This window comes from Nomascus leucogenys, chromosome X (assembly GCF_006542625.1).
Source record: "Nomascus leucogenys isolate Asia chromosome X, Asia_NLE_v1, whole genome shotgun sequence".
NCBI classification, from domain to species: domain Eukaryota; kingdom Metazoa; phylum Chordata; class Mammalia; order Primates; family Hylobatidae; genus Nomascus; species Nomascus leucogenys.
This window is the reverse complement of record NC_044406.1, coordinates 105,820,626-105,841,481: the sequence shown is the minus strand read 5'-3', so window position 1 is coordinate 105,841,481 and position 20,856 is coordinate 105,820,626. Positions and strand designations below refer to the sequence as shown.

The 20,856-nt window shown below is 43.1% G+C and overlaps 1 protein-coding gene across 3 annotated transcripts in view; it reads left to right on the top strand.

The window, feature by feature from the left end:
• CXHXorf56 (chromosome X CXorf56 homolog) overlaps positions 1-20,856 on the top strand; it is a 59,652-nt gene that overhangs the window by 23,984 nt on the left and 14,812 nt on the right. For 2 of the 3 annotated variants that reach the window (XM_003262249.2, XM_030806404.1), the window contains exons 6-7: positions 70-162; positions 1,689-2,594. In XM_003262249.2, coding sequence (XP_003262297.1) covers positions 70-162; positions 1,689-1,751 — 156 coding nt within the window. In that variant the 3' untranslated portion in view covers positions 1,752-2,594. Of the gene's footprint in view, positions 1-69; positions 163-1,688; positions 2,595-20,856 lie in introns of those variants that run through there. The other variant, XR_004028651.1, reaches the window with a different exon arrangement.

The window sequence follows — 20,856 nt, the reverse complement described above, 5'->3', positions numbered from 1 at the left end:
GGACTTAACGTCTTTGTTGTTATTCCTTGGTGAGACCTCTGGTTTAAGGATGCTCCTTTTTTCCTTCAGAGGGAAGTTGCTGACTCATATGCACAGAATGCCAAAGTGATTGAAAAACAGCTGGAGCGCAAAGGCATGAGCAAGAGGCGACTGCAAGAGCTGGTGAGTAGCAAGGGGTAGGGTAGCAAGGTGCTGGGGCCCTATCATTTGGTGTGAAAGACCTTCCAGCAGGCAGGGAAATCTTTTAGGAAATCTGTTGGGAGTTTTTAGAGTGGTTGGCTGCCAGTTTTATAACCCTGGTCTGTGACTGTCAGTATACCCTACTCTGTAGTAGTGACCCCAGGATCTAGGCCCTAAATCATGATACTTGTTATAGCCCTAACTAGGATGATATGTTATTTTCTGTATTTTATTTTTATTTTATTTATTTATTTATTTTGGAGCTGGAATCTCACTTTGTCACCCAGGCTGGAGTGCCGTGGCGTGGTCTCAGCTCACTGCAACCTCCGCCTCCCGGGTTTAAGGGATTCTCCTGCCTCAGGTCCCAAGTAGCGGGGACTACAGGCACGTGCCACCACGCCTGGCTAATTTTTGTATTTTTAGTAGAGATGGGGTTTCACCATGTTGGCCAGGCTGGTCTCGAACTCCTGACCTCCGGTGATCCACCCGCCTCGGGCTCCCAAAGTGCTGGGATTTCAGGCGTGAGCCACCACACCAGGCCAGGATGCTGTTTTAATCTGCTTCTTGTGGTCTAAGGTCAGGAGTTAAAGGTCAGGGTTTCTGGACGTTGTCCCAGGATGTAATGGCACATGATAGGGCTACCTTGGTAGTACCGGGGTTGGGGCTGGTCATTGCTTCTTAAAGCACTGGTGGTTTTCTGCACTATTCATGGGCTCATCTTAGAGCATATGGATCTGTGTATGATGGTGCCTATATATATATTTTTTTGACAATTACTTAAAATATTTCATCAAAATCAGATATCACTATGTTGGTGTCTCATCGTGTCTGTAGTGAGTTTTTGGTGACAGAAGTGGTGGGTCCTGGGAGCTGCTTTACCTTGCCATAGTCGTTTAGAACAGTGCTTCTCAACCTTTCAAAGGTAGAAAGACCAGTGCTTTCCTTTTTTCAAATTTCCAATTTGTCATGAACAGATTTGTAATTTATAAAATACAATAAAAATGAATTGTCTCAATTTTTATCGGATTTTAAAAATTATTATTGTGTCAAATTGCTATAAAAGCTTCTAAATGCTTACTATCAGTTTTTGTACCTATTTTGTGTGGACCAATAACAAATCGTTCATAGACCATATAACTTTTAAGTAGCACTGTTCTAGGGTGATGTTCTTCCTGTTCTGCCGAGAATAGCATACTGGTATGCCACAGTATTGGTTCCCTCAGCCCGTGGGGGGCGCTGGGGCTGCTGGGATCCCTGTGCTGATTTCCTATGGCCACAGCCTTGTCTTTTTGCCCATTTTGCCTACAAATAGCATTTTTTGTGTATGTGCTATTATAACATCAGAAAGGTTGGAAAGTAGATGTTAGAGGTTTATAATGATTTGGGAACCATGATTCTAGTTTGTACACTAAATGAACATTAAGGGAGAGTGTTTGGGTTGGTTAGAATAAGGAAGGAAAATAATTTCGTGTCATGTATCAAGACATATGCTTTTTTTTTCTTTCTAGGCTGAATTGGAAGCCAAGAAAGCAAAAATGAAGGGGACCTTGATTGACAACCAGTTCAAATAACCAGGCCTTTTTCTGAGCCCTAGACTAGAGGCAAGCATTTAGATCAGGAGGCAAAGTAATTTCTTGATTACATAGATGGACTTCTATTTATGTCTTAGCAGAAGGCTTTGCGTTGTTTCCCATTGATTCTCCTACATTCAGTGAGGTCTTTAACTGAGTCCATTTAACTTGTTTTCTTTTTTTTTTCTTCGAGACTGAGTCTTGCTCTTTTGCCCAGGATGGAGTGCAGTGGCGTGATCTCGGCTCACTGCAACCTCCGCCTCCCAGGTTCAAGCAGTTCTCCTGCCTCAGCCTCCTGAGTAGCTGGGATTACAGGCGTGTGCCACCATGCCTGGCTAATTTTTGTATTTTTAGTAGAGACGGGTTTCACCATGTTGGCCAGGCTGGTCTCGAACTCCTGACCTCAAATGATCCACCCACCTTGGCCTCCCAAAGTGCTGGGATTACAGGAGTGAGCCACCATGCCCAGCCTTGCCCTGCTTTCTAGGAGATGGAGTTTTTTGAATTTTTCTGTATTTAGGTTTTCTGTACTATTTTTTGTCCACTTGATGCAAACTTCTTCAGCTATGTAGAAACTTTATGAATAGATCAGTGCTTGAGTGTCTCCAGTCTCTAAAGTGGCTGCTTTTACTCTTTCTTCAAAGTTAATAACATGTTTCAAGATTTTTGGACAAAATATTATGGTGTGTCATAGAAAAAGCACCATGAATTATATTTAGGTACAGCAAGTCAGATCCTTTGAAGTGACTCTGTCTCTGTTCTTAGAATGATTCTTGGAATTGGCTGTGGTTTGAATCTTTCTACTGTCAGAGGAGACCCATTAAAAGCCAGAATCTGCATAAAGCTTTCTTTACTTCAAACACTGAAGCTGTAGGCGAGCCATCCCGTATCGACTTTATACTCAAAGAAGGAAAAGCCAGATTGCAGTGAGCGGGTAGGACAGCTCAGATCCGAATGAAAGTAGGGTCTCAAGTAACCGAAGGGTGGCCGGGTGCGGTGGCTCACGCCTGCAATCCTAGCACTTTGGGAGGCTGAGGCAGGCAGATTGCCTGAGCTCAGGAGTTCAAGACCAGCCAGGGCAACATGGTGAAACCCTGTCTCTACTAAAATACTAAAGAAATTAGCCAGGTGTGGCAGCGTGCGCCTGTAGTCACGGCTACTTGGGAGGCTGAGGCAGGAGAATTGCTTGAACTCGGGAGGTGGAGGTTGCAGTGAGCTGAGATTGCACCACTGTACTCCAGCACTCCAGCCTGGGCGACAGAGTGAGACTCTGTCTCTACAACAAAAAAAAAAAGTAGCCCAAGGGAGAGAGCTACCCTCTAGTCGGGCAGCTAATACTGCTTCCTTGCATGGATACATGGGAGGGAGACGTTATAGATTAAGAAATAATAGCAAGACAAACAAAATGATCTGTTGGATATCTTTTACTTTACATTTGCTATTTGCAGAGGAGTGTTGTATATATAGATGTTATTTTATGTCACACTGCTTCAGTGATACCTATATCCATGTGTTTGTATCCATGTTTTTATCCATTCAACTGTATTAAAAGGTGTTGGGACAGGAGTTGTGTTAACCTTCTTGTATTATCTACAAAAAGTTGCACTTAGTAGGTGCCCAAGGCAGGTTCATGAGGTGCTACCGGGAGATGATAGTAGGATAGTAGGGCAGGGTTTTTTTTGTTTGTTTGTTTTGCTTTTTTTCTGATCTCCTTATTTGCAAGGCAAAGTAGGTTAGATGTGAGCTAGCAAGAACTGGGGAAAAGAGGGGTGGGGGTCCCAGGAAGGCCCAGGATGGGGCTATGTTACCATCTTCCCGGTTATTTTCCTGTATCCAATGAAGTCTTTGCAACCAATTCTTCCTCTCCACCTTGTTTCCCATCCACATTCTGAGAGATAATTAACCGTCATGTGGATGACAAACCATAACCTCCTTACAGTTCCTTAACCTCAACTCCAGACAGTGACCTTTACCTTTCCTGCACTTTAGCCACAAACTCCCATACCACAGCCTGGATGTCATCCACTCCGCCTCTGAAATCCAGTACTCTGCTCTCTGACCACAACCTATCCTTGCTACTCTCAGGTGCTCACTTCCTCTAAACCTGTTTTATTTTGTTTTTAGATTTGAAGGGTGATTATTTTATTAACAGTAATAATGAAAAAATAGTAGTAAGAATAGCAACAATAATACCAGCTACCTTTTATTGAGCACTTAACTATGTGTTGGATGCCATGGAAAGCACTTTACAGGTATTATCTTAATCTAAACAACACGACATCCTACGGGACAGGATTAACTGTTACCATCCTTGTTTTAGAAATGAGTACTCCGAGGCTCAGAGAGTTTAAGTTTCTCTAGCCAGTAAGCAATAAAGCCAAAAATCTGATGCTAAAACCTGAGCTCTTTTTTTTTTTTTTTTTTGAGACGGAGTCTCACTCTGTCGCCCAGGCTGGAGTGCAGTGGCGCAATCTCGGCTCACTGCAAGCTCCGCCTCCCAGGTTCACGCCATTCTCCTGCCTCAGCCTCTCCGAGTAGCTGGGACTACAGGCGCCCGCCACCATGCCCGGCTAATTTTTTTTTTGTATTTTTAGTAGAGACGGGGTTTCACCGTGGTCTCGATCTCCTGACCTCGGGATCCGCCCGCCTCGCCCTCCCAAAGTGCTGGGATTACAAGCGTGAGCCACCGCGCCCGGCAAACCTGAGCTCTTAACTATGCTGAACTCCCTCTATGAATTTAAAACATACATTATTCAGAACAGATTATAATTTCATTTTGAAAAATAAAGTGCAAAGTCAAAACAGTTGTATAGAGGACCCCCTGTAGCAAGTGTGTGGTTACCTTTCTACATATTTTCTGAAATACTTGTCTTTAGATACTAATCCTAAACCATTTCAACATTTGGTTGAAATTATGCATGTTGCTTCATCTATAGGACTGTAAAACGTCATTAGCGCCAAGCAAGCATATGCTCTTCATTATGTTTTACTCTTTCATATTTAAATAGTTATTAAAATAACATGATATGTTAGTATTTAGTTTCTCTATTTTCTTTATTAACTTGTATTTTAACAGGAAATACAGCGTTTTACTGTTGGTATGAAGAGCCATGTTGACATTTTGGAGAGTCTTATTCTATTTTTGTTTTCGTTTTTGCAAATTATCAAGTAGGACAAAACATTAAAATGTTGCAAAATGTTCTCTATTAATTAGTGACATTTAGAAATGTCACTTTATTTTTTTAAGATAAATTGAAAAGCTTTTTAAAAAACTAGGTTGCCTGGGCCATTTTAGGTTCTGTGTCACTCTGCCCATGTCTCCTTGATCTCTAATTTGCAACAGTTTCTTCATGGTATCTTGTAATTTTAATTTGCATTTCCCTAATGGCAGATGGTGTTGAACATACTGTTTTCCTTTTTATTTTTTTTAAACGGTGGTAAAAAAAACACATAAAGTTTACCATCTTAACCTTTTTTTTTTTTTTTTTTTTTTTTTTTTGAGACGGAGTTTTGCTCTCGTAGCCCAGGCTGGAGTGCAGTGGTGTGATCTCGGCTCACTGCAACCTCTGCCTCCCAGGTTCAAGTGATTCTCCTGCCTCAGCCTCCCAAGTAGCTGGGATTACAGGCTCCTGCCACTATGCCCGGCTAGTTTTTGTATTTTTAGTAGAGATGGGGTTTCTCCATGTTGGCCAGGCTGGTCTCGAACTCCTGACCTTGTGATCTGCCCACCTCGGCCTCCCAAAGTGCTGGGATTACAGGCGTGAGCCACTGTGCCCGGCCCATCTTAACCATTTTTAATTGTGCAGTTCAGTAGTGTTAAGTATATTTGAATTGTTGTGATACAGATTTCCAGAACTTTTTCATGTTGTAAATCTGAAACTCTATACCTATTAAGGAACAACTCTCCCTTTCTCTCTCCCCACAACACCTGGTAACCACCATTCTACTTTGTGTTTTTATGAATTTGACTACTTTAGATATCTCATGTAAGTGGAATCATGTAACATTTATCTTTTTGTGACTGGCTTATTTCACTTAGCATAATGTCCTCAATGTTAAATCATGTTATATGTAACAAGAACGCCTTCCTTTCTAAGGCTGAGTAATGTTCCCTTGTATGTGTATACCACATTTTGTTTATCCATTCATCCGTCAATGGACATTTGGGTTGCTTCCACCCCTTGCTATTGTGGAATAGTAGCACAATGAACATGACTGTGCAAATATCTCTGAGACCCTGCTTTCAATTCTGATACATACCCAAAAGTGAAATTGCTGGTAGTTCTATTTTTAATTTTTTGAGGCACCTCCATACGTACTGTTTTCCACAGCACTTGTACCATTTTACGATCTTTTTTTGTTTGTTTTTGAGACAGAGTCTCACTCTATCACCCAAGCTGGAGTGCAGTGGTGCAGTCTCAGCTCACTGCAACCTCTGCCTCCTGGGCTCAGGTGATTCTCTCACCTCAGCCTCCCAAGTAGCTGGGATTACAGGTGTGTGCCACCATGCCCAGCTCATTTTTGTATTTTTAGTAGAGATGGAGTTTCACCATGTCGGCCAGGCTGGTGTCAAACTCCTGATCTCAAGTGATTTGCCCGCCTCAGCCTCCCAGAATGCTGGGATTACAGGCGTGAGCCACTGCATCCGGCCACATTTTACAATGTTATCAACAATACACCAAGGCTCTAATTTCTCCACATCCTCACCAACACTTGTTATTTTTTTATTTTTATTTTTTTAATAGTAATCATCCTAGTGGGTGTGAGGTGGTATCTCATTGTAGGTTCTTTTTTTTTTCATTTCTCTAATGATTAGTGCTGTTGAGCATTTTTTCATATGCTTGTTGGCTATTTGTATATCATCTTTAGAGAAATGTCTATTCAAGTTCTTTTGATCATTTTAAAATTGGATTATTTGATTTTTTGTGTGGTGGTTAATTTTTTTTTTTTTTTTTGAGACAGAGTCTCGCTCTGTCGTCCAGGCTGGAGTGCAGTGGTATGATCTCGGCTCACTGCAACCTCTACCTGCCAGGTTCAAGCGATTCTCCTGCCTCGGCCTCCTGAGTAGCTGGGACTACAGGTGTATGCTACCACGCCTGGCTAATTTTTGTAATTTTAGTAGAGATGGAGTTTCACCATGTTGGCCAGGCTGGTCTCAAATTGACCTCAGGTGGTCCACCCACCTCAGCCTCCCAAAGTGCTGGGATTACAGGTGTGAGCCACTGCTCCTGGCCTCCAGTATAAATTTTAGAATTGGCTTGTTGGTATCTCCAGTATTCTTTCTGGGATTTTGATTGGGATTGTGTAAAATCTAAAAATCACGTTGGGGAGAATTGACATCTTAATAATATTACATCTTCCAACCCATGAGCAAAGTGTATCTTTCCACTTTCCATTTGTTTAGATCTTTGATTTCTTTCATCAGTGTTTTTTTTTTCATGTATAGGTCCTGCAGATATTTTGTTTAAATTTATACCTAAGTACTTCATTTTTCTGGTGCTATTGTAAATCTTACCTTCTTTTAAAACTATAACATCTGTCCTACAAACTCTCAATTTAGAATCAGTCCTACAATATGTTTTGTCTGATCTCTTACCCAAATAGTTGAGTGTTCATGTCTTGTCAATGAGTGGATATTTGGCACTGTGAATTTATGGTTCCAATGTCAGATGGGTTCTCACCACAGCTAGTCAATCCTTCTGTATGTTTTGGATCAGCAACTCTCCTGTTTTCCTAAGGAACAGTTTACAGCTGCTTTCTTCAAGCCTCTCCCTGCAAGCTCTCTCTCTTGGTAGATGACCAGAGAGGGATCTCCAAAGCACCAACAACTTAAGGGCACACTTAGTTGTGTCTGCCTCCATCTTTTTCTCTTTCAAATCTCAGAGGAAGAGATCCCCCTCTTCCTACTTAAGGCTAATCTACTACCTTTTAGTCATTCAACTAGTATACATTGAGTATCTATTATATGCCAGATATTGCACTAGGAGCTGGGGGCATAGTAGAGAACAAAGCAGCTCACATTCTGAGGGCAGGGTGACAGATGAACAAGTGAACAAGAAAATTATCCATGAAAATAGTGTGATATGATAGCAAGTGATGAGTAATCAAGGATAGGCTCTGAGGAGGGGACACATGAGCCACATAAGACCTGAAGGATCTGAATGAGCCAGCCATATAAGGATCAGGGGAAAGCATTCCAGGTGATGATGGCATTAGAAAGGACAAAGGCCCTACAAAGGGAATAAGTTTACATGTTGGAGGAACAGAAATAAGGCCAGTGTGACTAGGTTGTAGTAAGTAAGAGAAAGCAAGCAAGTGGAAGGAGGCGAGGTCAGAGGAGTGAGCAGAAACCAGGCCATGTAGGGCCTTGCAGGCCTGAATAAGGATTTTGGTTCTTAAAAATACAATGAGAAGTTATTGATTGAAGTCTTTTAAGCAGAGGAGTAACATCATATGATTTATGGTTTCTTTTTTTTTTTTTTGAGATAAGGTCTCTGTTGCCCAGGCTGGAGTGCAGTGGCACCATCATAGCTCACTGTAGCCCCAACTTCCTGGGCTCAAGCAATCCTCCTACCTCAGCCTCCCAAGTGGTAGCTGGGAGTACAGGCATGTGCTTCCACGCCTGGCTAATTTTTTCTATTTTTTGTAGAAAGAAATTCCTCCTTTCCTTTCCTTTTTCTTTTTCCTGTCCTTCCCTTTTTCCTGTTGTGTCCTGTCCTGTCCTGTCCTTTTTTTCTCACTAGGTTGCCCTGGCTGGTCTTGAACTCCTGGGCTCAAGTGATCCTCCTGCCTTGCCCTCTCAAAGTGCTGGATTACAGACATATGCCACCGTGCCCAGCCAATTTGTTTTAAAGTCATTCTAGGCTGGGTGCGGTGGCTCACACTTGTAATCCCAGCACTTTGGGAGGTTGAGGCAGGCAGATCACTTGAGGTCAGGAGTTCAAGACCAGCCTGGGCAACATGGTAAAAATACAAAAATTAGCCGGGTGTGGTGGCACACACCTGTATGTAGTTCCACCTACTCCCGGGCTGAGGCATGAGAATCACTTGAACCTGGGAGGCAGAGGCTGCAGTGAGCCGACATTGTGCCACTGCACTCCAGCCTGGGCAACAGAGCAAGGTTCTGTCTCAAAAAAAAAAAAAAAAAAAGCCATTCTAGCTGCTACTTGGAGAGTGGCTTTTTGGGAGGCAGAATGGAAGCAGAGAGACCAATTAGGAGACCATGGCAGTAGTCCAGGTGAGAGGTGAGAATGGTTGGACCAGGGTAGTAAAAGAAGAATTGGAGAAAGTGAATGGATTTGAGATGTGTTTTGGAGGTTTTCTTATCAGGACTGGGTGATAGATTTGGTGTGGGAAGTGAGGGGAAGAGAGGAATCAAGGATAACTCCTCAATTGTGGCTAGAATAACTGGGCAAATTGAAGTGTCATTTACTGAGATGGGGAAGAACAGCTTTCAAGGGAAAGCCAAGCACCATTTTGAACATGTTATGTTTGAAATGTCTATTGACTAAGTGGAGTTGTCAGGTAGGCAGTTGGATATGTAGTCAGCTCAACTGGGAAGGTCTAGCTAGAAATATAAATTGGGGAGCTGTCAGTATATAGATGTTACTTAAAGCCATGAGACAGGATGAAATTGCCAAAGATCTAAATACAGATAGCAAAGGGAGTAAGTCCAAGGATTGAGTCCTGGGGCATCATTTAATGGTCAAGAGAGGAGGAGAAATCAGCAAAAAAGACTGCAAAGGAATGGCTACTAAGGCTGGATGAAGACGGAGTAAAACTGACAGCGAAGAGAAGCAAGTGTTTTACATGACTCGAGGTCCAGTTAAGAAAACAGAAAACAACTTTGGGAGTCCGAGGCTGGTGGATCACCTGAGGTCGGGAGTTCGAGACCAGCCTGACCAACATGGAGAAACCCTGTCTCTACTAAAAAATACAAAATTAGCCAGGCGTGGTGGCACATGCCTGTGATCCCAGCTGCTCGGGAGATTGAGGCAGGAGAATCGCTTGAACCCGGGAGGCGGAGGTTGTGGTGAGCCGAGATCATGCCATTGCATTCCAGCTGGGCAACAGGAGCGAACAACCGTTTTAAAAAAGAAAAAAAGAAAACAAAACATATTCAGAATTGTAAACCGAATTTGACATGAGGAACTGGTACTCAGGGGATAGAAGACCTTAGAATCCCAGGAAGGGATGATGAATTGATTCAGAGATTTAGCAACAGCAGGAAGCTACTTCACCTCTAGGGCTGGAGGGACAAAAACAGAAGGTGGTATTACCCAAGTCCGGGATCGAGGACCACCCAGCAGAAGCAGGAACGCCAGCCCAGCAGGAGCTTGGTCCATGGAGGGAGTGACTCCAGTGGGAGCCACAGAAGAGATAACAGTCCGTGCTGGAGATGACCTCATAACAGAGAGAAAGGGAGGAAATACCCTGGCTTCTTCCCTTCTCTTGCTTTCCAATCTTCTGCCAAAGATTCCCATCCATAGGCCAAACCTCTCCAGAAGTCAGGAGGGAAAGGAGCCTGGGAAATGTTGTCTGCTGCACATAGCATAGCAGGCGAAGAGTGGAATGGGGCCAGGCACTGTGGCTCACGCCTGTAATCCCAGCAACTTTGGGAGGCCGAGGCAAGTGGATCACTTGAGGTCAGGAGTTTGAGAAGCGGAGAATGAGTCTGAGAGCAAATAGACAAATGACCAGCCTGTGTTTAAAGGAGGAGGAAATGATCATCCGCCAAATGCCACAGACAAGATGAGGACTTGGAAATGACCACTGCATTTAGCAGTGGGGAGGTCATTGGTGACTTTTACAAGCTGTTTGAATGGAGTGGCATAAACGAAAGCCTAGCAGGACTGAGTTCAAGAGACAATCAAAGAAGAGGAATTGGAGGTAGTGAATATAGGTACTTTTTTTTTTTTTTTTAGTTTCACTATGAAAGGGAAGAAGAGAAAGGGGGTGGTATTTGGAGGGGGAAGTAAGATTAAGATTAACAGTATTTTCAAGATGGGAGCAATAACAGCGTATTTGAATGCTGATAAGGAAAAATCCAAGAGAGAAGTAAAAACTGATAATGCAGGAGAGAAAATAACTGAAGCAATATTCTTGAGTAGGCAGGAGGGAATGGGATCTGGTGCAGAAGCAGTACAATAATAGGATTTATTTATTTATTTTTTATTTATTTATTTATTTTGAGACGGAGTCTCACTCTGTCACCCAGGCTGGAGTGCGGTGGCGTGATCTCGGCTCACCGCAACTTCCGCCTCCTGAGTACAAGTGATTTTCCTGCCTCACCCTCCCGAGTAACTGGGATTACAGGTGCGTGCCACCACCCCAGGCTAATTTTTGTATTTTTAGTAGAGATGGGGTTTCACCATGTTGGCCTAGCTGGTCTCAAACTCCTGACCTCGGGTGATTTGCCTGCCTCGGCCTCCTAAAGTTCTGGGATTACAGGCATGAGCCACTTCACCCGGCCCAATGATAGGATTTATAGAAACTCAGAGTCACAGGATCTTCATCACTGAAGTTTAGAAAAGACCTTAAATGTCATACCCTCTAACCTTCTCTTGTGTGCAGGCATTTCCTGTGTAGCCTCCTAGACACATATTGGTCCAGCCTTTGCTTTAAAGTCTCCAGGGATGGTAAACTTAGAGTTTCCCAAAACAGTCATTTTCAGAGAAATACAATTAATTTTTCCTTTTGAAAACAACCAGATGGAATTGGTGCTTTTTTTTTTTTTTGAGACAGTTTCACTCTGTCTCCCATGCTGGAGTGCACTCTGTCTCCCACGCTGGAGTGCACTGGCGTGATCTCAGCTCACTGTAACCTCTGCCTCCCAGGCTGAAGAAACTCTCATGTTTCAGCCTCCCGAGTAGCTGGGATGCATCGATCAATGAAACAATAGTGAGCCCAGAAATAAATCCATGCATCTATAGCCAACAGATTTTCAATAAAAATGCCAATAACACACATTAGGGAAAGGACAGTCTCTTCAATGAATGATGCTGGGAAAACTGCATATCTATATGCAGAAGAATAAAACCAGACCCCTCTCTCTCACCGTATACAAAAACCCAGTGGATTAAAGGCTTAAATGTAGGATCTGAAACTGAAACAACTAGAAGAAAAGGGAAATGCTTTATGACATTGGGCTGGGCAAGGTTTTTTGTTTTTTTGTTTTTTTTCATATGAACTCAAAAGCACAGGCAACGAAAGCAAAAATAGACAAGTAGGATTACATCAAACTAAAAAGCTGTCCACCAAAGGAAACAGTCCACAGAGTGAAGATATAACCTACATAATGGGAGAAAATATTTGCAAATTCTACAACTGACAAGGGGTTAATATCCAGACTGTATAAGGAATTCAAACTCAATAGCAAAAACTCAATCTGATTTTTTTTTTTTTGAGATGGAGTTTTACACTTGTTGCCCAGGCTGGAGTGCAATGGCATGGTCTTGGCTCACTGCAACCTCACCCTCCCAGGTTCAAGCGATTCTCCTGCCTCAGCCTCCCGAGTAGCTGGGATTACAGGCGCCCGCCACCACGCCTAGCTAATTTTTGTATTTTTAGTAGAGACGGAGTTTCACCATGTTGGCCAGGCTGGTCTTGAACTCCTGAGCTCAGGTGATCCATCTGCCTTGGCCTTCTAAAGTGCTGGGATTACAGGTGTGAACCACGGTGCCCGGCCTTAATCTGATTTTTTTTTTTTTTTTTTTTTGAGACAGGGTCTCACTCTGTCACCCAGACTGGAGTGCAGTGGTGTGATCTCAGCTCACCACAACCTGCACCACCCAGGCTCAAGTGATTCTCAGGCCTCAGCCTCCCAAGTAGCTGGGATTACAGGTGCGTACCACCACTGCCCGGCTAATTTTTGTATTTTTAGTAGAGATGGGGTATGTTGGCCAGGATGGTCTTGAACTCCTGACCTCAAACGATCCATCCACCTCACCCTCCCAAAATGCTGGGATTATAGGTGTGAGCCACCGCACTGGCCTCAATCTGATTTTTAAATGGGCAAAATACCTTTATAGACATTTCTGGAAAGAAGGCATACAGAATGGCCAACAGGTATATGAAAAAATGCTGAACATCACTAATCAGGAAAATGCAAATCAAAGTGAGGTGATGTGAGGGAGATATCACCTCACTTTAGTTAGAATGGCTATTATCAAAAAGACAAAAGGTAAGGGTTGGCGAGGATGTGGAGAAAAGGGAACCCTTACACACTGCTAGTGGAAATGTAAATTACTACAGCCATTATGGAACACAGTATGGGCTGTTCCTCAGAAAATTAAAAATAGAACTACCATATGATACAGCAATCCCAGTTCATATATATATATGTGTGTGTATATATACACATACATACACACACACGCACATAGATATACACAATGAAATATTATTCAGCCATAAAAAGAAATGAAATCCCATCATTTGTAACAACGTGGATGAACATAGAGGACATTATGTTAAGTGAAATTAGCCAGATGCAGGAAGGGAAATACCCCATAATCTCACTCATATGTTGAATGTAAAAAAAGTTGATTTTATAGAAGTAGAGGATAGAACAGTGGTTACTATAGCCTGGGGAGGGGGAAGGAGGGATGGCAGAGATCGGTCAATAGGTACAAAGTTACAATTAGGAGGAATAAGTTCTGATGTTCTATTACACAGTAGGATGATTATTGTTAATAATAATGTATATTTCAAAATAGAAGAAAGGATTTTGAGTGTTATCACATACAAATGATAAATATTTAAGGTGATGGATATGTTAATTACCCTGATTTGATCATTTCACATTGTATACATGTATCGGAACATCACTTTGTATCCCATAATATGTACAGTTATTATGTGTCAATTAAAAATTAAGAAAAATGTGGGAGCCAGGCAGGGTGGTTCATACCTGTAATCCTAGCACTTTGGGAGGCCAAGGCAGGAGGATCACTAGAGTCCAGGAGTTTGAGACCAGCCTAGGCAACATGGTGAGACCCTGTCTCTATTTTTAAAAAGTTTTTTTTTAAGAAAAATATATGAGGTATTAATATTTAAGAGAAAGTGACACATTTATCATTGTTGTAATTAGGCTCTTTTGAATGTTAGAAAATGAGAGGGATTAATTATAAGGATATACATGGAAATGAACTAGGAATAGAAGAAAACTTTTAAATTATGATTAATGACATCTATTAAAAAATCCTACAGCAAGCATACTTAAAAGCTTGCCTCCTGAAGTTGGAAATGAGACAAAGATTCCCTTTATTACCATGGTACTGGGAATCCTAGCCAGTGCAATGAGAAGAAAAGGAAACAAAACGTTTAAAGACTTGGAAGAAATAACAACATCATTATTTGTAGAAAACGTGATTGTGTATATAGAATATCCAAAATAACTGAAGAATAAATATTTGAATTGATAAATGAATTTAGAAAAGTTGGCCAGTTGCGGTGGCTCACGCCTATAATCCCAGCAGTTGGGAAGCCAAGGTGGGTGGATCACCAGGTCAGGAGTTCGAGACCAGCCTGGCCACTACTAAACCCCGTCTCTACTAAAAATACAAAAATTAGCCGGGCGTGGTAGTGCGCGTCTGTAGTCCCAGCTACTCGGAAGGCTGAGGCAGGAGAATCGCTTGAACCCAGGAGGCGGAGGTTGCAGTGAGCCGAGATTGTACCACTGCGCTCCAGCCTGGGTGACAGAGCAAGACTCCATCTCAAAAAAAAAAAGAAGTTGCTGGACATGCAGTTAATATAGAAAACCAATTGTATTCTGTATCTAAGTAACCAACAGTTGGAAACTTAACATTTAAAATTAGACATATTAAATCATTAAAATAGCATAAAAATACCTAAGGATAAATCTAAGAAAGTATTATGCAGGCCTTTACATAGAAGACTATAAAATATCATTGAGAAAAATTAAAACCTGAGTAAATGGAATGATACACTGTGTTCATGTGGAAGACTCAATAGCTTTAAAGTGTCAGTTCTCCACAAACTGATTTATAGATTCAGTGAGACCACAATCAAAATCTCAACAATTGTGTGTGTGTGTCCACATGTGCATGTGTCCACGTGGTGCTGGGCAGGGGGCAGGGGAGACTTGACAAGCTAATTTAAATTTATAAAGCAAGGAGAAGGTCCAAGAATAGGAATAAAATTTATACAGAATGAAAAGGTCCAATATCACTCTTGAAGAACAAGGTGATAGGACTTGCTCTACTAGAAATTATTTTATTATATATTGAAAGTAATTTAAACAGTATGGTATTGGCCCAGTGATGGACAATAGATCAATGAAACAATAGAGAGTCCAGAAACAGGCCCACATGTGCAGTCACCAGATGTACAGCAAAGGCGCCCCTGCTATTCAGTGAGGAAATAATTTTTTTCTTTTCTTTTTTCTTTTTTTTTTTTTTGAGATGGAGTTTTGCTGTTGTCACTCAGGCTGGAGTGCAATGGCGTGGTCTTGGCTCACTGCAATCTCTGCCTCCCGGGTTCAAGCGATTCTCGTGCCTCAGTCTCCTGAGTAGCTGGGATTACAGGCGCGCACTACCACACCTGGCTAATTTTTGTATTTTTAGTAGAGACAGGGTTTCACCATGTTGGTCAGGCTGGTCTCGAACTCCTGACCTCAGGTGATACACCCGCTTCAGCCTTCAGAGTGCTGGGATTATAGGTGTGAGCCACCACGCCTGGCTGGAAAGAATTTTTTTGTAATAAATTTTGCTAAGACAATTGTCTATTCCCATGGCAAAAAGAAAACTTGACCCCCTACCTCACATCATCCACAAAAGTCAATTCCAGGTAAATGAGATCTAAATGTAAAAAGCAAAGTGGTAAAACTTCTAGAAAATAATAAAAATATTTTCATTATCTCTGGGAAATGAAAGACCTCTTAAGACAAAACCACTAACCATGAAAGAAAAGATTGATACCGCATTCAATGTAAGAGCACCTGCTCAGGCTAGGCACGGTGGCTCACGTCTGTAATCCCAGCACTTTGGGAGGCTGAGGCGGGTGGATCATGAGGTCAGGAGTTCAAGACCAGCCTGGCCAAGATGGCAAAACACCATCTGTACTAAAAAAAAACAAAAACAAAAATTAGCCGGGCGTGGTGGCGGGCGCCTGTAGTCCCAGCTACTCGAGAGGCTGAGGCAGAGAATCGCTTGAACCCAGGAGGTGGAGATTGCAGTGAGCCGAGATCGTGCCACTGCACTCCAGCCTGGGCGACAGAGCGAGACTCCCTCTCAAAAAAAAAAAAAAAAAAAAAAAAGCACCTGCTCATCAAAAGATGCTATCGAGGGTAGAAAAGCTACAGAGAAGGTGAAGATACTTGTAAGACAAAAATCGTGAAGGGCTTGTGTCCAAAGTGTCTAAAGAGTTCCTTCTAACCATTCTTTTTTTTCTTTTTTAAATTGAGATGGAGTCTCGCTCTGTCGCCCAGGCTGGAGTGCAGTGGCGTGATCTCAGCTCACTGCAGCCTCTGCCGCCCAGATTCAAGCGATTCTCCTGCCTCAGCCTCCCGAGTAGCTGGGACTACAGATGCCCACCACCATGCCTGGCTAATGATGTATTTTTAGTAGAGACGGAATTTCACCATGTTGGCCAGGCTGGTCTTGAATTCCTGACCTCAGGCAATCTGCCCACCTCGGCCTCCCAAAGTGCTGGGATTACAGGCATGAGCCACTGTGCTCGGCCCAAACCATCTTTTAGATAATGGAGGGTTTGACCTTGGAACTCTTTGGGGACAGTGCAGGCCCACGTCCTTGGCCACAGGGATCCCAAAAGGAGGGCAGTGCCAGTGACTCTTTTTGCCTCTGGTGGTGGGGCCAGAGTGAGGGAGGAAGGTGGAAAAGTGGAACTTTCAAAGAAATGTGCTGTCTAAAGACTGTAATTGGAAGTGTTTTTTGTTTTTGTTTTTGTTTTTGAGACAAGGTCTCACTCTGTTGCCCACGCTAGGGTACGGTGGCGTGATGCTGGCTTACGGCAGCTTCCACCTCCTGGGCTTGTGATCCTTCCAACCTCAGCCTCCCAAGTAGCTGGGACAACAGGCATATGCCACCACGTCTGGCTTTTATATATTTAAGTATAAACATTATATATATAACTATATTTATATTAAGTTGGTGCAAAAGTAATTGTGGCTTTTGCCATCACGTTACAAAAACCGCAATTACTTTTGCACCAACCTTACTATATATTCTCTATATAGATTTTATATATATAGTATATATATATACTATCTCTATATAGATTATATATATATAGTATATATATACTATATATTCTCTATATAGATTATATATATATATATATATATATATATATTTTTTTTTTTTTTTTGTAGTGACAGCGTTTCTCCATGTTGCCCATGCTGGTCTTAAAGTCCAGGCCTCAAATGATTCTCCCTCCTCAGCCTCCCAAAGTGCTAGGATTACAGGCATGAGCCACGGTGCCTGATCTGAAAGTGTTTTCTTTCAGAAGGACCAGAGGGAACAGATGGCCAGAGCCCATCATGGCCTCCGTCATCCTGTCTCCAAGGACAAATGGAATATTCTGGAGGAAGGGTGGACTGTGTTAGCTCTACAAGTCAATTCTCAATCTCAGCTTGTTCCTGCCAGCTCAGCCCTTATTCCCAATTGAGGAGAAAAAGGAGGTTCAAGGAATACCCTGCTTTTTTTCCAGTAGTTTCAGGGCTGGGCATCGGGTAGGGGCTCAAGTCACGCCTTTGGAATGGAGCTGGAGGAGTGTGAGTTAATAGGCACTCTTGTGGGGGCTCCCCTCTCCCTTTCCCGGTGGGGCCAGTCAGGACTTGGAGGGCTTCTGGCTGTGGAACTGGTTTGGTTCCCCTGCTTCTTGGTACCATTCCCAATCTCCACTTGTTCATTCATTCTGACCTCAACTCCTACTCCAGTCCCTATCAGCTCACTCTGCTCCAGCCACAGCGGTCTCCCCCCTGGCCCTCAGGCATGCCAGGCACATTCCTGCCTTGACATTTTTTCCTCAGGTGTCTGCAAACGGCCCGCCCTCTCACATCCTTCAGGTCTTGATTTTGTCTGAGAAAATGTCATTTTCTCAGAGCATTTTGCTGACCGTTGTATCTAAAATTTCATCACCTCCTCATACTTCCTATCCCCCTCTCCTTCTATAGTTTTCCGCTAAAACCCTATATAAATATTTGCTCATTTTGCTCATTGTTTGGTGTTCCCACTATAAACTAAAAGTTTAGTGGGGACAGGGATTTTTTCTGTTGTTGTTCACTGCTATACCCCAGAGTCTAGCAGAGTTCTGGGCCGGGCGTTGTGGCTCACGCTTGTAATCCCAGCACTTTGGGAGGCCAAGGTGGGTGGATCACCTGAGGTCAGGAGTTGGAGACTAGCCTGGTCAACATGGTGAAACCCCGTCTCTACTAAAAATACAAAAATTAGCCGGGTGTGGTGGCAGGTGCCTGTAATCCCAGCTACTCGGGAGGCTGAGGCACGAGAATCTCTTGAACCCGGGAGGCAGAGGTTGCAGTGAGACAAGATCATACCTCTGCACTCCAGCCTGGACAACAGAATGAGACTAGGTCTCAAAAACAACAACAACAACAACAAAAAACAGGCCGGGCGCGGTGGCTCACGGCTGTAATCCCAGCACTTTGGGAGGCCGAGGCAGGCGGATCACGAGGTCAGGAGTTCCAGACCAGCCCGGCCAACATAGTGAAGCCCCATCTCTACTAAAAATACAAAAATTAGCCAGGCATGATGGTGCACGTCTGTAGTCCCAGCTACTCGGGAGGCTGAGGCAGGAGAATTGCTTGAATCTGGGAGGTGGAGGTTGTGGTGAGCCGAGATCATGCCACTCCACTCCAGCCTGTGCAACAGAGCAAGACTCCGTCTCAAAAAAACAAAACAAAAAAAACAGCAACAAAAAACAAATGCTAAATACCATCTGTTGACAGAATGAATGAACCGCAAATGTGGTTGCCCCCGACCTGTTCTGAGTTCAAATGTGAATCTCACATGTCTTTCCTGCTGAGCGCTCTGGAGCAGCTCAAATCTGAATGTCTGGTTGGGGAGGCCAAACCACAGCACCCACCCTAGATGCCCCCAGAGCAGGTTTCCACCTGTGTCCACTTGTATCCTTTCCTGACTGTACTTCCAGTTCTGGCCATTGTTTGGGGAGCCCTTGGCATCACCAGTTTTCTTTTTATTTTTGTGGGTATATAGTAGGTGTATATATTTATGGGGCATATGGCATATTTTGATATAGGTATACAATGTGTAAAAATCACATCAGGGTAAATGGGGTGTCCATCACCTCAAGCGTTTATCCTTTGTATTACAAACAATCTAATGACACTCTTAGTTATTTTAAAATAACTAATTTAAAATTAATAAATAAAAATAAAATAATTAAAAATTAAATGATTGGCTATGGTCACACTGTTGTGCTATCAAATACTAGATCTTATTCTATTTTTTTGTACCCATTAACCATCCACACTTCCCCCCCACAACTCCCCACTACCATTCCCAGCCTCTGGTAACTATCCTGCTACTCTTTCTCTCTCCACGAATTCATTTTTAGCTCCCACAAATAAGTGAGAACATGTGAAGTTTGTCTTTCTGTGCCTGGCTTATGTCACTTAACATAATGCCCTCCAGTTCCATCATGTTCTTGAAATGACAGGATCTCACTCTTTTATGGCTAAATAGTACTCCATTGTGTATATGTACCACATTTTCTTTATCCATTTGCCTGTTGATGGACACTTAGGTTGCTTCCAAATCTTGGCTATTGGGCATCACCAGTTTTTATTTGCTCTGCCAGGGAACTTGATTTCCCTCCCTGTCTGTTTCTGGAGTTGAAGCACTATGCCCTGCTCTCTTTGTGAACAATCTTTGAGCTTATCTTCTCTGGACCAGGGCCGGGCTAGCCCAGTAGAGACCTCATCCTGGTGCAGCAGGAGATGGCATGGACATAGTATGTTGGGGCAAATGTGAGGTCACAAGTGTCAGGTTACAGAGCCAGGTTACAAAGCCCTAAAGCATTCTGAACTTCAGCTATGAGAGTAGCCTAAAGCACAGGGGGTGAGCTCTCCCAGGGGAAGCAAGGGGTATGATGAGTTGGGTGGGGTCTAGGCCAAGTTGCTTCCCGGGAGCGGACTAGCCTACACAATAGAAGCTCTTAACCTGGGCTCCATGGGCTTCAGGGGTGAGCTTCAGGGAGTCCCCAAGCTCCTTGGAATTAAATATGTTCTCTGTGCTTGTGAACAGATGGGCATTTTTCTGGGGAGAGGATTCATTGATTTCACCCAATTTTCAGAGGGACCAATGAAAAAAGAATGGTTAGAAATCACTGGTCTAGTCCTCAAAATGTGGGAGGCATCATAGCATTATGGGAAATGTACAGCCTTACTATCAGATTGCCTAGGTTTGTGTCCTGGCTCTGTCACTTACTGGCTGTGATCTTAAGTAAGTCATGTTACCTCTTTGTGCATCCATGTCCTCATCTATAAAATGGGGATAATAGAAGTACCTGCTTTATAGAGTTCTTGAGAGGAAGAAAGGGGTAATATGAGCACAAAGCCCTTAGTAGATTATCTGGAACATGGTAAGGTAGGTATCCTTGGAGATTCAGAAGATCACCAAGATCATCAGTACTTTTTCTGTGCATGTGTACTGTGAAAGTTGTCAGAATCAAAATGGAGTCACTTTTATATTTTTTAAAAAGCCCTGACACACAGAGCTAGGCAAGGCTATGAAGAGAGGATTCTCACACTTGTATGATAACAAGACTATCACAAAAACTCCACAAAAACCACAACCTTGCACAATGGCCATTGCAACCTTACACAAAAAATACTTTTGGCCGGGCTCAGTGGCTCACGCCTGTAATTCCAGCATTTTGGGAGGGCTAGGCAGGTGGATCATCTGAGGTCGGGAGTTCAAGACCAGCCTGACCAACATGGAGAAACCCCGTCTCTACTAAAAATACAAAATTAGCCAGGCGTGGTGGTGGGCGGCTGTAATCCCAGCTACTCGGGAGGCCGAGGCAGGAGAGTCACTTGAACCGGGAGGCGGAGGTTGCAGTGAGCCGAGATCATGCCATTGCA